The sequence below is a fragment of the Styela clava genome, chromosome 5 (assembly GCF_964204865.1).
Source record: "Styela clava chromosome 5, kaStyClav1.hap1.2, whole genome shotgun sequence".
Taxonomy (NCBI): Eukaryota; Metazoa; Chordata; class Ascidiacea; order Stolidobranchia; family Styelidae; genus Styela; species Styela clava.
The window spans coordinates 5,079,521-5,098,777 of NC_135254.1; the positions used below are offsets into that span (position 1 = coordinate 5,079,521).

The window sequence follows — 19,257 nt, forward strand, 5'->3', positions numbered from 1 at the left end:
TTAATAAGTCGCTAATTATACGACATAATTCATCCAAAATCAATAGGCTTCTGGTACGACATATGATGAATGCACATGCCAAATCTGGAGCAGATTCAATCTCGCTTTCGTGAGATATCGCGTGCATCTAACAGACAAACAAAGAGACAGACAGACAAATACCTATCAACATACTTACCGATTAAAATCGATAAGTCAAAAGTAATTGTGAGAAATTAGCGCCTGGTTAGTATCATATTTACCCATAACTTTGCCTTGTTATGATAAAACCGATTAACTTGCGTATACTGCACCAAAATAAAATAATACAAACTTTGTTATTAATTTTTAAGCTAGTTTCAAAAACCAGATACCTGGATTCCATTTCACCTCCCATGCCCATTTTCTAGAAAACGTTAGTTAAGTTCTTGCTAACCTCTTAAATAGAGTTCCAAATTTTCAAGTTTGTTTTTAAAAGTACGGGATATTCCATCCCGGAGGTCAATTTTTAATGGCACTTATTTTACTAAAGCTTTTCCAGTTTTTCTCGCCTTCCCCAATTTTAATTTATTGCTGTCATATTACACTTCCCCGCCAAAGAAAAACAAAGAATACGTGGAACTGAAAAATGTATTGAATATTTGGACACTTTGTACAAAATTGCAGCAATATAGAAATTTTACGTTTAATTAATAATTAAAGCACTTTTTAACACAAGAACCCGCTAACGTAACCACGCTATGATTTGTACTTTGAAATGATACACTACATTTCAAACGATAATCTCATTCGTACATTTCTAGTGCTCCCTCTACTCGAAAAAATCTTATGGAAGAGGATTTTACCGAAACTTCAGTTACTTGAATATCATTATACAAAGCTGTTACTCGAATCGAATTTAACTTTTTCAAATCCCGTAACAATTGCCATTCACAGGGGCAGCGTCATAGCATTTTGGTGGCCACCATTGTCTTTCTGTGGCCGAGTTATATTTGCTTCAATTGAGAGAGTGAGCGTAGTATTGGGAGATTAGGGGTCGGGACCATTTTTGAAATGTAAACAAAAGGATTTTTCGGACCTCCAGAAGTATGCGCACCAAGATGGCGCACAACCTGAACATAGTATGTGTGTACCGGTTAGGATTCAGGTTGTGCGACATCTTGGTGCGCATACTTCGGGAGCACCAATTTTTCTGTATCATACATACCAAATTTTCGTAGCTTGGAACGCTTTTTATAATCTCAAAACCCTACGTTTCTGGTTCCGCTAGCTGTTACAGTCTAACTTGGCAATTTGAAATTTCAGAAGCACTCTCCTAAAAATTCTTGGCTGTGCCCCTAAGTGTCGAGCAAAAAGTGATGAATCTGATGATAACAAAAAAACAGTTGGGCTTTGGACATTGATTAAACCAAGAGAAACTGCTATTAAAATCATAACTTTCTTCACAACAAAAATGACGCTCCAGAAGTATGTGTACTAATATGGAGGTAACTAATTTTGTTCGCCTACGTTACATCGAGTTGTGTAAAGGTAGGGGTATATATTCACTTGACTATCACAGACAGTCCCCGAACTTGTAATTGTAATAGAACAAAAATGAGGAGAATCGGAATAAAATTATGGCCTGACCATAACCTGGTACACATACTACGGGAGTACCGAAAATGTATCTTGCTGCTATAAACTTGTAATTAACAAGAGGTGTTTGGTGGTATACGTAAGAGTCGCCCAGTTAAGTAAATCTGCAGCTCATCTTTAAAAATGCACCATACTGCATAACAAATAAAATAAACAGAAAAAAATAAGATAAAATAAAATAAAAAGTCAAAATACACCATATTCATTTGTACCGTAGGCGTATAAGGAGAACAGCTATAATTCTAATTGAATTACTAAACTCTTAGTGCAGATCGGAAATCAGTAACAGTAATTTAATTTCGCGCAAAAAAATCAGTAACCCGCTATTATTTTACATTACAGATTATCTTTATTAGTTCAAGTATGAGATTGAACTTTGGTAACTAATAGCAGAATCTGGATCTCGCGCTAGCAAATGATTCCCACGCATAAAAATAGGTAAGACAGAATCGCATGTACTGACTTACAATATATGTTTCCAATGTTTTACCTATAAGTATTTTTTTAACAAGTTTCTCATAATAAGGAAAGTATTGCTAAGGAACACTACTCTAATACTGTTTTCTACTAATTTTATAAAAGGATTTTTTCAAATTTTGTGATTTGATTTTAGAAACGTTAACACGGAAACGGCATGAGCATTTTGATGGCTTGGCAGTCAATCAATCAGAGGTATATGAGAAGTAGTATCACGTATGTAACCGCATGTTTCGTCGTCCCACTCGAGTTTCTGAGCACAGCGAGTTTATTTCATATTAAAAACGTCACGAATTACATTCGGGGCCATATTTGAGAGAGAGAGAGTACAATGTCTGACGAATTATCCGTACAAAAATGTATATAAACGATGATTTTTGAGATATTTACAAACATACTTTTGTTTCTTAGCCCTCCAGGGGCACTATAGGATAAAGTCACGAAAACAAATATGTGTTTGCACAATGTGACGTAATACACAAGTGTCTGTGATGTCATTGAGACGAATGTCGGCGCGAAATCGGTCTCGCGCAAACTTCCGAAGTGCAACTATGACGTGTTATTTGAACTGATTGTGATGTCCTATTTGAGCCGATATTGACGTCACAGTTGAGACGACTGTGACCAGTTGTAAGAAACACATGGTATCCCCAAACAGTCAATGAATCTACGCCACATCTTATGAAGTCATGCTCAATGATGACGTCACAAAACTGTGATGCTCAGTCTGTGTGTGAAATCATAATACATAGATCAAGGACTGCTTTGTCGGTGTGAACCAATCAGAACTTTTGAAACGAAATTTACAATCGCCCGAGCAGGCTGCGTCGAGTCTAATTCTGCAAATATATGGCAGGTGTTGTCACTTGGTCCCATTTGTTTTCGGGCGACGAATCCGAAGATCCTGAAAAGAAAGATTTTGTAATTATTCGCGAGGATAAAAAATTTGGTAATGTAAGCCATGGGCGTGGCCAGAAGTGAGGTGAAGGCTGGAATCCCCACCTCGTTATGAAATGTAAAAAAAGGTTCTTTCTGTATCATACATAGCAATTTTTTGGGGGCTCCCGAAGTATGCGAACCAAGATGGCTGACATCGGAATGTAATATGTGTACTAGGTTAGGGTTAGGCCATAATTTTAGGTATAAATACTACGGGAGGCTCTTGGCTAGTCTTCGAACTGACAATAGGACTGAAATAAGGAAAATTGGTAAAAAATTATCGCCTAACCCTAACCTGTTACCCATGTTACGTTCCGATGTCCGCCATCTTGGTTTGCATACTTCGGGAGCACTATTTTTTGTATCTTGAAACGCTTTTCAGACACTCAAGATTCTTAAAAATTTACGTTTTTCGACCTCCAGCTGGATCCGTTATAGCTGTTACGGTCCGACTTGGCCATTCGAAATTTCAGATCCCCCCCCTTTCTGGCTAAGCCTCTCATGTAGGCCAAGTTACAGAGCTGCTGTTACCATGGCTACCTCGACCAGTGGTGTCGGGAGTCGCTTTCTCATATTAACTAGAGTGACACCGTGATATCGGTCACTTAAATGTGTAAAAAGGCCGTCTTCGACTTTATTATTTTATTTATTATTCACGATTTTTGCTAGTATCCTGTTTGACTTTTTTCTCACTATGATTTAATTTTTAGACTCACTCCCCCAGGGTGACGCTGCTCGATAACCTCTTCTGGTTTATCGCGCCTCCCTTCACACTGAAAGTATTGTCTTATATGTGATTCGTATTTATTTTTGTCTACTGTGTACTTTTGGTATGTGATAAAATAAACTACTGACTGACTGACTTACACAAGGTCATGTAACTTGACAAGAGCATAATTGGTATTCAAATATTTTTAGACTAAATATACCGCAGTGCTTGGGCTTAAAAAATTGGGTCGACAATGCCGAACCACAAATATTTCGTTCGTTCCAAAAATAGGGTGCTTCCGAAGTATATGCACCAAGATGGCGCACAACCTGAACATAGTATGTGTACCCGGTTAGGGTTCAGGCTGTGCGCCATCTTGGTGCACATACTTCCGTTGCGCCAATAATAGTCCTTTTGCATATCGTTAGATACCATTGGCTACTTGTCTGAAGCCTATGAGTATTGTTATATAGCAGGGTGGCCCAAGATTGGAAGCTCCGCGGGCCACATAATTACTTTTGCATTGTTCGCGGGTCACAATAATGCCAAGAACTTCGCTCGCTTAACTTCGCTTGTTGCCTCAGCAAGCCATAACAATTCAATATCAATTCAGTGACATTGGTGATGCAACAATATGTCAAAAGATTTTTTGGTTAATTTTATGACGAAACAACAAGAAATGCGATTGTTTGATTCCTCTCCGAATGCGACGCGGGCCAAACACAATGAAGTGGCGGGCCACATGTGGCCCGCGGGCCTGGGTTTGGACGACCCTGTAATATAGGGTGTTCATGAAGTCTTAATTTTTTTTAAATTGCAATGGGCATTTATCGATACCATATATTGTTTTGGTCTTCACAGATGTATTAAATGAAGTAAAAATATGTTAACAATTACTGATTGAAAAACAACAAACCTGGTTAAGGTATATTGAGAACTGACTTCATAACAAAATTGAAAATATAAAGGGACCCTGTATTGTCAGCTAAGGATTTTCGAAAGGGGGTCTAAACTTTCACCCTCACCCAACCCTTCCACCTCGATTACGCCCCCGGATGTAAATAAATAAATAAGCTTCTCACCATGCGTCAGCTGTTCCTCGTACACCCGTTGCGTCCCATCTCCGGGCGGGTCGTTTCTTGTTTCCGGTTCCTAATGGATCCAGTCCACAGAATGTTACTGTAGCTGTTGGGTAGTGACGTCGAAAGAATATTCTGTAAAAAAAATGATAGTTAGATTCATTGGACACGAAGGATTAACTATTTTTGTCAGGGGTGCAGCCAGGGAGGGAGGGCGTTTGAAGGGTGGATCCCCCTCCTTTTGAAATGTAAAAAAAAAATATATTTCTTAATTTTTCTTCCCTTTGAAAATAAATGATGACTGACTTTTGTTTCTGTTGTTAAAAACGCTTTTCGCATGAAATGGTCGATCAATTGATTTCAAAACAAGAGAGCGATGCTCAAATATATTGACAGAAGTCCAAAACAAAGTACTTTTCGTACCGTACATAACGGTATCAATTATCACCGAGTTTCGCGTAGCGTCGCGTTAAATCGGAAACAGTCGTCAAGATTGGCAGATTAAAAACCGTGTTCCAGTGAGGAATGAATCATGGTGAAATTTTGAATGAAAAATACCAGTTCCCGTAGGATTATTCTATCCAATCAAAGAGTCGGACGAAACGTCAGTATTTTCATAGGATTTTTTGAAAATTAAGCAATAAATAAAAATTGGAGACTTAGCGAAAAATACAATCTTCAACCACTGAAAATCTCAAAGCAATTGGTTGAATAGTTAATGAGAAAAGGGATTTTTAATAACAACAAGGAGAAAAAATAATTCTTACTTTCTTTCGTTATCTGTGAGTGTGATTCCCTGAGGTGAAACTTTGAAATGAACAATCGATGTTTTGTTCGTTGCCTTGGCAACTTCCATCGTCTTCGTAATTGCATTTTCAATCGCCTACAAAAAAACACACGTTAAGCAAAAATACAATCAACTGTAGTCCAACTCAAGTCAGCGAGCTTGTAAGCATGTAAATTTGGACTGAGTAAAATATCTAAATTAATCGCATTTATACGGATTGAAAGTTGTCCGTTTATGTAACGGCTGATGCAGTGGCTAATTAAGCAAATGTAGTTACTGACATAATGGCGGCAAATTCTGGAAAAAAATAGAATTTCCTCAAAGATTGACGCGTTTTTTCGCTAAGCCGTGGAAACGGAACATCAATCCGGATTTTCTAATAAAGGCACAAAACCAGGGTGACAGCATAACCCACGTTAGAAATTGCATCCATATCGGCCTAGCAGTTCAAACACTATAGCTAAACACACAAGACAGACAGAACGACTAAGAACACGGGTTTGCTAGAGTATAGATCAAAAGACATCTTACCGTTGGTCCTGTGAGTGACTCTGTATCCAGCGATCCAATATATACGACATTGCATGCTGCTCCTTGCTTGAGTAATTCTGCCGCTGCAGCTTCCTCGTTCTGATTGATATGAGAATCAGAAGATGGAATTGCTTGATCTAAAACACATTTCAATTATTAATTAGAAGAAAACGTATTTATTTTCGTATTCCTCGCAATGACAAGCAATTAGTTGTAACTTGAAAACTCAGGACTGGACTCAGGTATGCCTTGGCAACGCGAAGGGTGTAGAATCACTTACACGTATCAGATTAAACTGAATTGAAAACTCGTTTTTAACACAATTTTTCTTTGAGATCCGTATTTGGCCCGCGGATCGCAGGCTGCACGTCCCTGCTCTAGTTCATAACTCTTTATTTACAATAAAAATCATGGCAATCATGAAAAATAAGGCATACTCATAAAAACAGGACCGAGAGTCCCAAAAACCTCTTTAATTACGGAAACTGCACTCAATTATCAGCGAAATTGGCATAATTTCAATTCCTTTCCGCCCTATTAGACATATGCAGTGGATATAAAACTTATTAAAAAAATTTCCCACGGACGGATAGTTTGAGGACCTCAAAAAAGAAACAAAATCAGAAGGTACACTTCGAATCCCAGTAATAAAATCCCCAAATTTCGCGCCTCTTGTCGGAATGTTGAAATAGCTTGCAAGACTTGGTCGAAAATCTCGAGTACAAATTATATAATCACCATCTCACTCAGGGTGTAATATACTAGGAAGGCGATTCTAAATCGGAAAGATTCCTGTAGCTCCTCGCATATTGTTAAATATCAGTGGCATCTTTTATCGTGCCTTGCTCAGAGCGAACAACATTAAAAAACTACGTACCTTCCGTAGGTATGATCAGCTTGCAAGGTAACGCTAGAGGGGTGATTGAGTGTTGGTAAACCAATGCAGATAGACTTCCAAATATCGGCTCATTCTGACAACCCTTGAGTCTAACCCCTCGTGAACTCATCTCTACCAGGAAATGACGTACGTATTCGTTTATGACGTCAGCTGTAATAATAAATTTAATATAAGATTGTGTGTGTGTAGAATTTCGGTACTCCCGTAGTATGTGTACCGGGTTAGGGTTAGGCCATAATTTTATTCCGATTTTCCTTATTTTAATTCTATTACAAGATAGGGGACTGTCTGTCCTAGACAAGTGAATATTCCCTTCTCATGACCTACCTCCGGCCTTTGCTTGTACCGCAGGAGGAAGTCTATCAACTTTCAATGCAAGTCCGAACGCTCCAGGGAAACATCACATTTCACATTTCACATTATGTCACATTTAACGCGTTTTTCCCCAAACTAGGCTCCACGAATAGGATCCTCTTCAGGCTCGTGGCGCTAATTATTTGGGATGACTGAAAATTTTCGGCTACGTGTAGGCTGAAATAGCATTGATTACAACCACGACTGAATATCTGTCTGAGCGAATAAAGCGTCTTAGCGGCGGTATAAATTCTAATTATTACGTCCTTGTCAACTTATTGCTGATTTGTAATTGTTACGGAAATAAACAAGGAAATCGATGCCCGAGGAAACATCCATAGGAATACCAAAAGTAACCGAACAAGAGGTCGTGGTTCGCCATACGATAAAACTGTCTTATCAGCTTTCCTTTCTCTTGGAATAAATATAAGAACTGTGACCTACCTCCGGCCTTTGCTTGTACCGCAGGAGGAAGTCTATCAACTTTCAATGCAAGTCCGAATGCTCCAGGGAAACATCTTGAATCACGAACAACGAAGCAACCTGCAGGTTTGTCTCGAAGAATTGCCAATGCCTGAAACATGAATAGTTTTTAAATAAGAAATTCAGCTTTAGGAAAGCCATGAAGCCACCTATATTAAGACGTCGCTATTTTTTCAAAAACTTTTGGCACTCCCGAAGTATGTGCACCAAGATGGCGCACAACCTGAACACTGACCGTGTACACATACTGTGCTCAGGTTGTGCGTTATCTTGGTGCACATACTTCGGGAGCTCCAAACTTTTATTTACCTTTTCACGTGTTTGTATTGGGTGATAACTGGCTCGGATTCTCGTAAATGTACGTTTCGTTACTACCCAGTCATATCGAAAAGTTTTGATTCACTTATTTTATTATTATTTACTTGTTATGTGTTTTCTGGTTGATGAAAATAATGAATTCCCCTTTAACTCAGTTCACAGTTTTTTGCTTCGAAATTCCATTAAATAGTTTTCAATTTATCAAGTTTAATTTATCCCCGCTACGTCAGTTGTTAGTCGTCATGTTACTATGTCAAGCAATTTTTAAGCACATTGCTTTCCTAGGAATTTCTCAGAACTCACCAGAATTTCACGCCTACTCCGCTCTCGTGCGTCATCCAATTACACTATTATTATTTTATTGATAATTTCTTTAGTATACTATTTCAGTTACTACAATATTTGCGCGCACATTTGCACGTTTGATTTGAATGCTCGCGAGTCGCGTATTGAGTTGTATTATGCGCGAATAATAAAACCCATTCCTGTACGTTACCTGTTCTCTGGTTATATCAGGTTTATACCAGTATGAAGTGGTATCTCTGATAAACTTCGGAGCAGCTGATACCGTTGTTTGTGACAATTCTGCACTCAATCTGTTAACGTCTGAAATGAATGAGAAATATTAGTTGGCAGAATCATTATTATTTTCGTCTGCTTTAAACCGATGATCTTATTATGCTAAGATGCAGTAAGATTTGCGGGTAATGATTTCGCTCCAAAAGTGTGTGTGCACCAATATGGAGGTAACTAATTTTGTTCGTTTTCTTTATCAAGTTGTATAAAGGGACTGAAACCTATGGACAGCGGGTATATTCACTTGAATGACACAGACAGTCCCCGAGTTCGTAATATAACTAAAATAAGGAAAATCGGATTAAAATTATGGCCTACCCAGGTCTGGTACACATACTACGAGTACCCGTCTTCATGGGTGATAAGCGTGTTTTTAACTTTTTTTAATCACTATACTCACCTTCAAATGTATTCCGCTCATAACTGGACATGTGGCTTCCTGCTGTCGGTGACGTCATATTATAATAATTAGGCGAAGGCAGAGGTGGAGGAGACGTGGGATACGGGAAACTGCTGCTGACTGCTGTTCCAGCTGTGAATAAAAGTTGCGTGAACTTTAGATTTTATAGTTTACTGCAAGTGTGCTCTCTACTCGACAAAGAAATGTTTATCCAAAAAGATATTTTCCGATTAATTAATCCGACTGCTATATCGACTGTAGAGAAAAATTAATTAATAAAATTCAAAGTAGGGATCTTACACTTTTTACCAGTGTGCTTTACCACTTTTTACCAAGTTTCAGAAACTCTTGGCGTTGTAGTTGTAGCCCGTCCGTCCTTTATTTCTATGTGAATGCGTTTGACTTTGCTTTGAAAAAATTCGGCGCTTCCGTAGTATGTGAATCAAGGTAGCTGACACCGAAACGTAGTATGTGTACCAGGTTAGAGTTAGGACATAATTTTATTCTAATTTTATTTCTTTTAGTTCTGTTACGAGTTCGGGGACTAGCCAAGTGACTCCCCTAGTATTTGTACCTGAAATTATGGCCTGACTCTAACCTGGTACACATACTACGTTCCGGTGTCCGCCATCTTGATTCAACTCGTACTACATGAGTATCAAAAATTCCTATAAAACCGGTAAGTCTGAGATTTTTTTGACGTTATTTATTCTTTTCTATTTGATTTATTCTAAACCTACGTCGTTAGCGCATTCAGAAGACACCCATATCCTATCGGTATTCTATACTTCTAAAAGCGTTATTTATAATAATAACAGATTTTTATGCTATTTTCATGGTCAATTCTGGCAAAAAGTAAAGGCCATTTGCGCATTTTACTTTATAAAGAGAAAAATATAAATAAAAATATTTCAACAAAAGAGTGCGAGTTATTACTATCCAAGCTTATGCTTTAGCGGCTGTTTCACAAAACTCGTATGGAATGAAATGGCACGGACACACAATTGAAGTGTAGATTAAATCAGAACTCTTACGTGTTGAAGGTAAACTACCATTCGAATATCGCATTGAGCTTGACCCGTCGATTGAATCACTACTTCCGGGTTGAGACGGGAAGTGAGCATTGTTGTTATTATTAGTCGTCACAATTGGAGATCTTGGTCCGGGAGATGGAGGGCTGGAAAAATGAGGTGGTATGTAAACGAAAGTATAGGTTTTTATTTATCAGTGGCTTCTACAAAGGTTCTATGTCAATCTGGCCCGCCTGATGCTGCCACAACCAAATTAAAACCAAATTTTGATGTTTTAGCTAAAAATAGCTCAAGGAATTCGTTAAAATTGCGGTTAAATTAGGTTTTGCCACGAGTCTTATTGTTTTCCCATTTTAATTTTGTAACACTCCATGTTCATAAATGTAACGTATTACGTCACACTTATATGGCCCATCGATCTAGGCGTGCTAAATGTTTGGCCCCTGATCCAAAAGCCTTGCCCACCCCTGCTCTAAGTGAATGTATAAAAATGCTTCATAATGAAACACTTGCTACCCCGGCTCAGCGGTTTAAATTTTCACTGAAAAAGGGAAAAAAAGTAAAATACGAATTTCACTTCCCGCATACAATCACCAAATATTAAATATATCCAGAAAAACTATGCAAAAATTATGCAAAAAAACAAAAACAATTATATAATTAACCTTGATTACATCAGACTTTAACTTAACAGACGTGACTTTTTTTTATTTATTATTTTTCATATAGACGCTGAGGAAAGAGAAATATTTACAACAGGTGAGATAAATATATATATATATACATAAGATAGATAATTTTTTCTGATGGGGAGGGGATTATATAAGTGATCATGATTACATCATCCATGACGTCAGACCAACAAGTATGTCGAATTTTTTTTTATTTATTCCTCTTTGGGGAGGAAGAGAAGAGTACAATAAATAAGATAAATATATAGGCACATTTCAATGATTACAAACTGGTGAGAGGATTTCATCGAATAATAAATGTTTCAAAATAGAACATACTTATTATTGTTGAACTCAAATCGTTGTTTTGCAGCTTTTTGTTCCGGGGTCAACTCTGGCTTTGGTACTCCGTGCAAGCTGGTTGGTGTAACGTTCACTGAAAGATGAGAAAGAAATTGTTATGTTGCGACACTAAGTGAATAGTGGACACGATGGCCTAGTACAGGAACGGCGAACATTTTTCAATGAATGGGTCACAAATGATATTTTTATCGTGGAACAGAAGAGAGTGGGTCACAGATATTTAATCAATGTTTGTAACTATAGGAAAATTCTGAAATCTTATAAGCTTCAGTTGGTGTTGGTGTAGTTTTGTGCTTTACTTATGCAGCACTTCTATCAGGGATTTTTATGGAACTCGATTTTCTGAAATTAGAGTACGAAAACACGCATACAGATTACCAAATACGTTTAGGCTGATGCGGCAAATTATTTTAGGGTTCCAAAGAGTTCCATCAGCTTTCAACCCCATCGAGGCACTTTTACACTGGCCCATTGTTATTTCAGTTCGCTAGGTTTTTATTTCAAGTCTGAACGCTTTTGTTTTTTCAATGGCATGTAGCCGAGAAACTAATAAAATGCAAAGTAGCATCTAGTTCTCGTACAACCCCTAAAACAGTCTGCAGATGCACTTCCGAAAAAGACAGGACGTTACGAGAAATGAACAGATCAATTTCAACCGTTAACCGACATCTCAGGTACAAATCATCTTTATAATGTACATTTCTTTCAAAAATGATTACGTCATCGTAAATTTATCTCCTGCGGCGTTGAATTTAATAGAATACCACTAACTGTATTGGCAAGCATCGAAAAATGTAATATTTGATTGAAGTACGGTAACAAAAGCAAATTTCTTTCCATTGCAACGTGAGTTGTATTAATGAAACAGATTGCGTCACGAGTTTAAAAATAAAGAAAGCCCATACGTCCGAAGTACGCTGCATATATCTTTTGTAGTCTAAAACTATCTAGATTCTAGATCCGTGAATGATATCGATACCTGGACAAGTTCACGCGAACCATTGGGACATCAAAAGCTTAAATTATAACCTATTACGTCAAACGTGACGCTGTGGTTTACCGGTAAATTTTATTCGGTAAACGGTTGAAGTGTTTTCCCTCAATTTCTCAGTCCTACCAGTTTCTCATCTCGTAATTTTGCTCAGAGATAAGTTCTCTTTAGTTCTGAGTGGGTGATCGTGTGCCATCACCACAATTTCATATATCATAGCAGTGGTTAACAACCTTTTTTATATCGCAGCGCCGGCACACTATTGAACTCTTCAAATATTCGCGACACACCTATCACAAAACAAGAACATTGTCTACTCATGAAGCCATTTTGCTATAAAACAAACATGAGAACTAAGTATCAGCGACATTGTTAATTTGATCCAGAAAATGTAAATAAACAGTTGCAGGAAAGGTTCACTGCGACACACGAGGTGAAAAAGCGTTTTCAGTGCTTGGCTAACAGTATGACTAAATACCTAAGCAACTTAGTTCACTCTCATCTTATTTCCAAGTTTTAAATTAAAATGCGCGTCTGTAAGTCGATATACTAACTTTCAATGGTCTATTGAAAATTGGAATCACTTGAAATAAATTTAAAAATGAAATCTTTTCGCGGCACACCAATATTCATTCCACTAATGTGCACGGCACGGTGGTTGGAAACCAATCCACTGTAATATAGTTTCAGAACTCGTGGTATTTTGGTGGTCGCCCGTATATTTCATCAGAGATGAATCTTTTTTACTACTGATTAAAGCGCGAGTTGTTATAAGAATTAACGGTACTCCCGAAGTACGTGAACCAAGATGGCGGACACCGGAACGTAGCATGTGTACCAGGTTAGGGTTAGGCTATAATTTCAGGTACAAATACTACGACAGTCACTTGGCTAGTCTCCGAACTCGTAATAGAACTAAAATAAGAAAATTTGGACCCAACCCTAACCCGGTACACATACTACGTTCGGTGTCCGCCATCTTGGTTCACATACTTCGGGAGCACCGAATCAACTAGTTAGTTAATGGTCAAATATTACCTTGTGGTATGATGGGCGCCGGCTTCGTTCTGTGATTTGTACTTGAGGGTTGGATGTCCCGCTTCACTGAGATCACTTTGGTCCTGACAGCTAATTCATGGTCGTTCCGGTTGGTTGGATGTATCACGTGATTCTGAAATAAAATGGAAGTTCAGTTTCGCGAAATAAGGTGGACAAAACAGAAGAAAATTAGCTTGCATTGTAATAGTGCACGAGTTTACACCCTTTGTGTTGAACAGAATTCAAACGGTGTCGGGTAATTGACTGGAATATTTCTTTTCGATAATTTATTCGAGAGATTTAAACGGAATGACTCGACTAAACGTCTTGATCTTGCCCGACTTATTTGTTTTTTTGTAACTTTTTCATTTCTACTTAATTCACGTTCCATCCACGTATTTTTAAGTGTTTTTAGAATAAAACATTCTTTCGCCTTACTATCTGTTATTTGTAGCTTATTATGAGGTAGTATTTTTGACAAATTCTGTAAAACGGGCGCGGCTTGAAAAGTCTGAGAACCACTGAGATAGAATCACTCGTTTCATCAACACATAAGATATTTCCCCTACCTGTCCATTGCCCATGTGTTCCTCATTAGTTCGCTGTTGGTTCGTCTGATTTCGAGATGATTCGAGCCTGCAAAAAAAGAGCGTGTATAAAAAAAAAAACAGTTTTTACTCGATTTTATAAACACGCTTGAATTCAGGGGATAGTCGAAAATTTTCAAAGGGGGGGGGGGGTAAAAACTTCAAGCTACGAAAATTGCTATGTGCAAATGTGTTGAATTTTCAATGGGGTTCTGAAATCTATAATTGCCAAGTCAGACCATGACAGCTAGTTACTTATCGATCTTAAGATCGGTAAGTATGTTGATAGGTATTTGTCTGTTTGTTTGTCTGTTAGATGCACGCGATATCTCACGAAAGCGAAGTTGAATCTGCTCCAAATTTTGCATGTGCATTCATCATAGTTCGGAACAGAAGCTTAATGATTTTCGATGAATTATGTCGTATAATTAGCGAGTTATTAATTAATTAGTGATGGGACACACGGTGTCACTATGGAGTAAGACCACTGTTTTGGGGGGTCCCCTAACCTCCGATCGATAAGTCTTGGGTTTCCAACCGAATTCTAGTTGTAACGTTGGTTTTTAGAAGCCTCGAGGATCTAAAACGCGTTTTAGACTACAAATTGCCATGTCGAATACAGAATATGCTTTTATTTTACATTTAAAAATGTTTTGACCCTAAAAAAGAAAATTTGTGCGGCCCGCGAAGTGCCAATTTTGAATGGTTTGCGGCCATCAAAATAAATTTTTTATTTAGTTTAATCTGGTACCTACGAGTAATTCCAATCCCTTAGCGTTACAAAGCCTATACCCGACTCCAATTTATTATCTATGACGTTACAATGCCCTAACAGCTAGCTTGTGCGAAGCGAACAACGCATGTCATAAGATCAGCAACCAAATTTTTGTGCATGCAACTACTAGAAAGCCTATGTTAAATAAAGTTGTATTTTGTCCACCTGTATAAAGGTTGCACACCCCTGTCATAAAAGATTATTATAGGAAGACGCAATAAAGTAGCAAAATAATCACTTTTCAGACTTACATTCGTCGTAGGGCTTTCTTCATTTTAAATATTCCAGAAATAAATTGATAAAGAACAAACGAAATCATGTCAAATAATGACGTCACAATTAGCCTAGTGTTACTTCATAAACAACATTTTAGCTGAAGAAAACAACGATCGAGTTAGGTAAGTATAGGTCTCATTGGGAAGCCGTTTCTCAGCGCTAACCAAAAAGGGTAGGATCCCCCCCCTTCCTCAGAGTGGAAATTGATTGTTTCAGGGGCGAGGTATTCTTACATACATATTCTCACATCAGGTATTCATGCATTTGCTGGTAGTATTGCTAATATTCGTTGACAGTGATACACAAAAAAGTTCCATAAATCCAACATTAAATAAAAATTATTTAATAACTATCGACTATACCAGGGTGGTCCAAACCCGGCCCGCCGCTTCATCATCTGTCGCCCGCGTCACATTCGGAGAGTAATCAAAAAATCGCATTAGGCATTGTTTCGTCATAAAATTAATCAAAAAAATCTTTTGACATATCGCCATCACTAAAAAAAATAGTTTTATGGCTAGCTGGGGAAACTAGCAAAGTTGAATGATGTGCTTGGCAGTCTAAATTGTTATCTGCCTTTCTAACTTTTTGGTCGGGAATATATGCTAACAATATAGGCATCATAGAAAAATAAAAATAAAATGCGGATTCCTTGAGCCTAGAACAGCTATGCCTGATAACTATGTAATTGCACAATAAAAGTGTTTGTTTTGTATTGCACTGTTTACCTATTCTTGGCACTATTGTGGCCCGCGAACAAGGCAAAAATAATTTTGTGGCCCGCGGAGCCGACAACCTTGGACCTCCCTGGATACGTTACGTTCATTTCAACAAATTGTTCTTTATTGTTTTGACTATTACTTTGTTAAATTTAAAATTTCCAACGAAATTGTTGAGCCCTAAAATCTTTTCCATTTTACTATTTCGGCCCAACTTGAAAATCTGACGCAGAGAATGGTGGCAACAACCTCACCTAGCACAAGATGTACGTGACCAAAAACAGATCAGAAATACCAAATATGGTTATATTTTATAGTACAATGCGAACACTACCTCACCCCTAATACACATAAAATAATGAATCACTCTCACTATATTAACCTCGACCATTGAATTTAGTGAGCGCACCACCGCGATATTCTTATCAGTATCAAATACAAATAAATGCTTGAAAAATTTAACCGCTTAGCTACTGAGAAACCTTATTTTGATATTTATATTTCGATCTAATGTGGTTCGCCATCTAAAATGATTTTTCGTGCCTCGTACCAAGTATTCGTACCAAGATGATGCACAACCTGAACATAGTATGTGTACTAGGTTAGGATTATTCCGGTTGTGCGTCATCTCGGTACAAATACTTCCGGAGCGCCGAATTTAGCGCACAGGTAAGACGGTTTACGCGAAAGCTGTTTCTCGTACCAACGGATTTGTGACTATACCGGTCAGATATTTGCCACTAACTTTCTGCTCCGCTTTCCTTGATTCAGTTTATCTTAGATTAGACTAAGTTAGATCGGAAAATTGTTCCACCTTCCAATTTATCACGACCTCAGAATCAGAAAAAAAAATTAAAAAATTGGATTTTTTATGCAAAGCCTCCGTCAAGAAAACCCTGCCGCCAACGATCAAAATAAGAAAATTAACAATTATTCAGTTTATTTAATTATTTAGTACTACAGATTGCGTTGGAAATTCAAATTTTCAAATCATTCCTCGCCATAATGCTAACTCAAACTGGATAACTACTGACTTTTTACTTCAAAACAGGATGGGGATGTTTTTCTCAAATCTCACATTTTTGCATCGTATCGTCATGGTGTCGTGGGCTTCGTACAAACGCTCCACGGCCTGTTTTTTACCCCTAAAAACATGGGGTTATACTTAGTGATTATACCAAAGGGGGTTATATATTACAGTACAATGCCAACCATCACCCACCCCTAATACACATAAAATAATGAATCACTCTCACTATATTAACCTCGACCATTGAATTTAGTGAACGCACCACCGCGATATTCTTATCAGTATCGACAAAAACACAATGACCTTATTCAATGACTAAAATTTCAGTAACAGCGCTCACGTATGGCCCGAAGATAACACTCGTTAAATAAAGAACGCTTATCTTTGGCCGGGTGTTGCGAGAAAATTACATTTTTGTGAATTAGTCGTTAGTTAATATTCAACCACATAGCGATTGTTCCGAGTGTAGATGGGACTATTGTAAATAGCGATCGAAATTTATCAAAACAATGTTATTTTGGGGGCTATAAAGAATGAAGTACTCTGCGCAAACAGCTTATTCCAAACGTACTCGATCAGAGATGCGCAAGGTTTCTGGACCAGTGTTCCAAAATTTTGCCCGCCTAGTCTAGGCGGCCCATGTAAGTGTGACGTAAAAGTGACATTTTATGAACAATATTTGGTACTCCCGAAGTATGTGAATCAAGATGGCGGACACCGGAACGTAGTATGTGTACCAGGTTAGGGTTAAGTCATAAGTTCAGGTACAAATACTACGGGAGTCACGTGACTAGTCCCCGAACTAGTAATAGAACTGAAATAAAGAAAAATTGGAATAAAATTATGACCTAACCCCAACCTGGTACACATACTACGTTCCGGTGTCCGCCATCTTGGTTCACATACTTCAGGAGTACCAAATTTTGTACATAAAAGGTAACTTGTACGTCACACTTACATGGCCGGCCTAAACCCATCCTCTAAATCAGGGGTGGGCAACTTCTCTAGTCGGCGGGCCATATGTGGGAAAATGAAGTTCTCGGCGGGCCGAATTATAACATGAATAGTATTCAATATCTTAAACACATATTTATTCGCTAACGCAAGGAAGAAAATTATAAATCCCGTTTAAAGTAAAGTTCCAAAAAACACATAATGAATTTATCATAATGTACTAAAAGTGTGATAATCTAATATCATAATGTACTGATGTACAGTCAGTGGGACGGTCAAAAATCTCGTCCGGTTCGCGGGCCGTATGTTGCCCACCCCTGCTCTAAATCCTCTAAAAATTCAGAGACCCCCCCCCCCCCTGATTTTGAAGTGTGATGTTTTATCACTTATTTATAGCATAATATTTACCAACCCCCAAAATTGAAAAGCTGAGGTACATACTGGGCTTCTGCAATACCAAGAGCTGCCAAGCCAGTGCAGTACGAGAAAGATATACACGCGCATGGCCGGTACTCCTGAAGTATGCGCACCAAGATGTCGCACAACCTGAACCCTAACCTGGTGCACAACCTGAGTTCAGGTTGTGCGCCATCTTGGTGCGCATACTTCAGGAGGTCCGCATGGCCACACATACTTATTCAAAAGCAAAGCATCATTGAGAAAAGTTACCGACGACTACAGAAACGTCAAGGACTTACCGATAACACAAACCGTTTGCGGTATATTTAACGCCATTCGACTTGAACCCTTGATAAACCGAACTAAAATAACAATCTTCATTCAACGTATATTTATTACTGCAAAAATCAGTAAAATATTCTACACTTTAAGCGTAATTGTGGACGGATAATACAATGCTTGCCATGTAAGCAAATATATGTATGACTGGTTAGAAACTTTGAATTGGCACGAACCCATTAGTCTTACTATACAAATTCGAATCGAATTCGCTTCGACAAGAATCACAAAGAATTCTGAATCTGAATTATTAAACCATGTCCAATATCAGCTTTTATCTAATTGAACCGATTCGAATCGACCGGATCGCATTCTAGGTTTTCAAACCATATCAGCCTTATCTACTGAAACCGTTAAATCATCAAATCATACCGTTAAACCCCTACCATTACCGTTGTACCGATAACATTAATCTACACAACCCAAGTCACCAATATTGACCTCGTGAGCTTTGAGAAGCATTGAAACTGACAATTACTAGCACGCGCGTAAATTAGAACGAATAAAAATAACTTAGCTTCGACAATATCGCAAAGAATTCCGAATCTTAGTTAATGGACCACATACAATGCAAATTTTACCAACTTAAACCATTAATGCTATACCGTTACCGTTATATCAATCAACTTACGAATCTCTTTTGAAATAATTATGAATAAATAGAGGCGTTGAAAGACATTGAAACAAATGCATATACGGTACACCGAATAAAAATTGAACCACATCGAATATCATTCTTAATCAACAGAACCGTTAAACCGTACCGTTAACGTTGCACCGATAAAATACAATTTTCAATACAAAGTTCCCAATATAAGCTCCAGGAGCCTTGAAAAGCATTGGATCTGACAAACACTGAAACACACGGATAATGATCCGAATAAAAAATCGAATCCAATTTCCCTGAATCGCAAAG

General features: G+C 38.0%; 1 protein-coding gene across 2 annotated transcripts in view; it reads right to left on the reverse strand.

Annotated features, from left to right (window-relative positions):
* Positions 1 to 591: 591 nt before the first annotated feature.
* LOC120344962 (tensin-1-like) overlaps positions 592 to 19,257 on the reverse strand; it is a 33,764-nt gene continuing 15,098 nt past the window's right edge. The window contains exons 1-13 of one of the 2 annotated variants that reach the window (XM_039414311.2): positions 14,876 to 15,007; positions 13,832 to 13,898; positions 13,263 to 13,395; positions 11,210 to 11,306; positions 10,203 to 10,345; positions 9,169 to 9,300; positions 8,689 to 8,798; positions 7,836 to 7,965; positions 7,017 to 7,187; positions 6,140 to 6,276; positions 5,589 to 5,704; positions 4,825 to 4,956; positions 592 to 2,998 (exon numbers count right to left, since the gene is read on the reverse strand). In XM_039414311.2, the coding sequence (XP_039270245.2) occupies positions 2,848 to 2,998; positions 4,825 to 4,956; positions 5,589 to 5,704; positions 6,140 to 6,276; positions 7,017 to 7,187; positions 7,836 to 7,965; positions 8,689 to 8,798; positions 9,169 to 9,300; positions 10,203 to 10,345; positions 11,210 to 11,306; positions 13,263 to 13,395; positions 13,832 to 13,898; positions 14,876 to 14,943 (1,587 nt within the window). In that variant the 5' untranslated portion in view covers positions 14,944 to 15,007 and the 3' untranslated portion in view covers positions 592 to 2,847. Of the gene's footprint in view, positions 2,999 to 4,824; positions 4,957 to 5,588; positions 5,705 to 6,139; positions 6,277 to 7,016; positions 7,188 to 7,835; positions 7,966 to 8,688; positions 8,799 to 9,168; positions 9,301 to 10,202; positions 10,346 to 11,209; positions 11,307 to 13,262; positions 13,396 to 13,831; positions 13,899 to 14,875; positions 15,008 to 19,257 lie in introns of those variants that run through there. The other variant, XM_039414310.2, reaches the window with a different exon arrangement.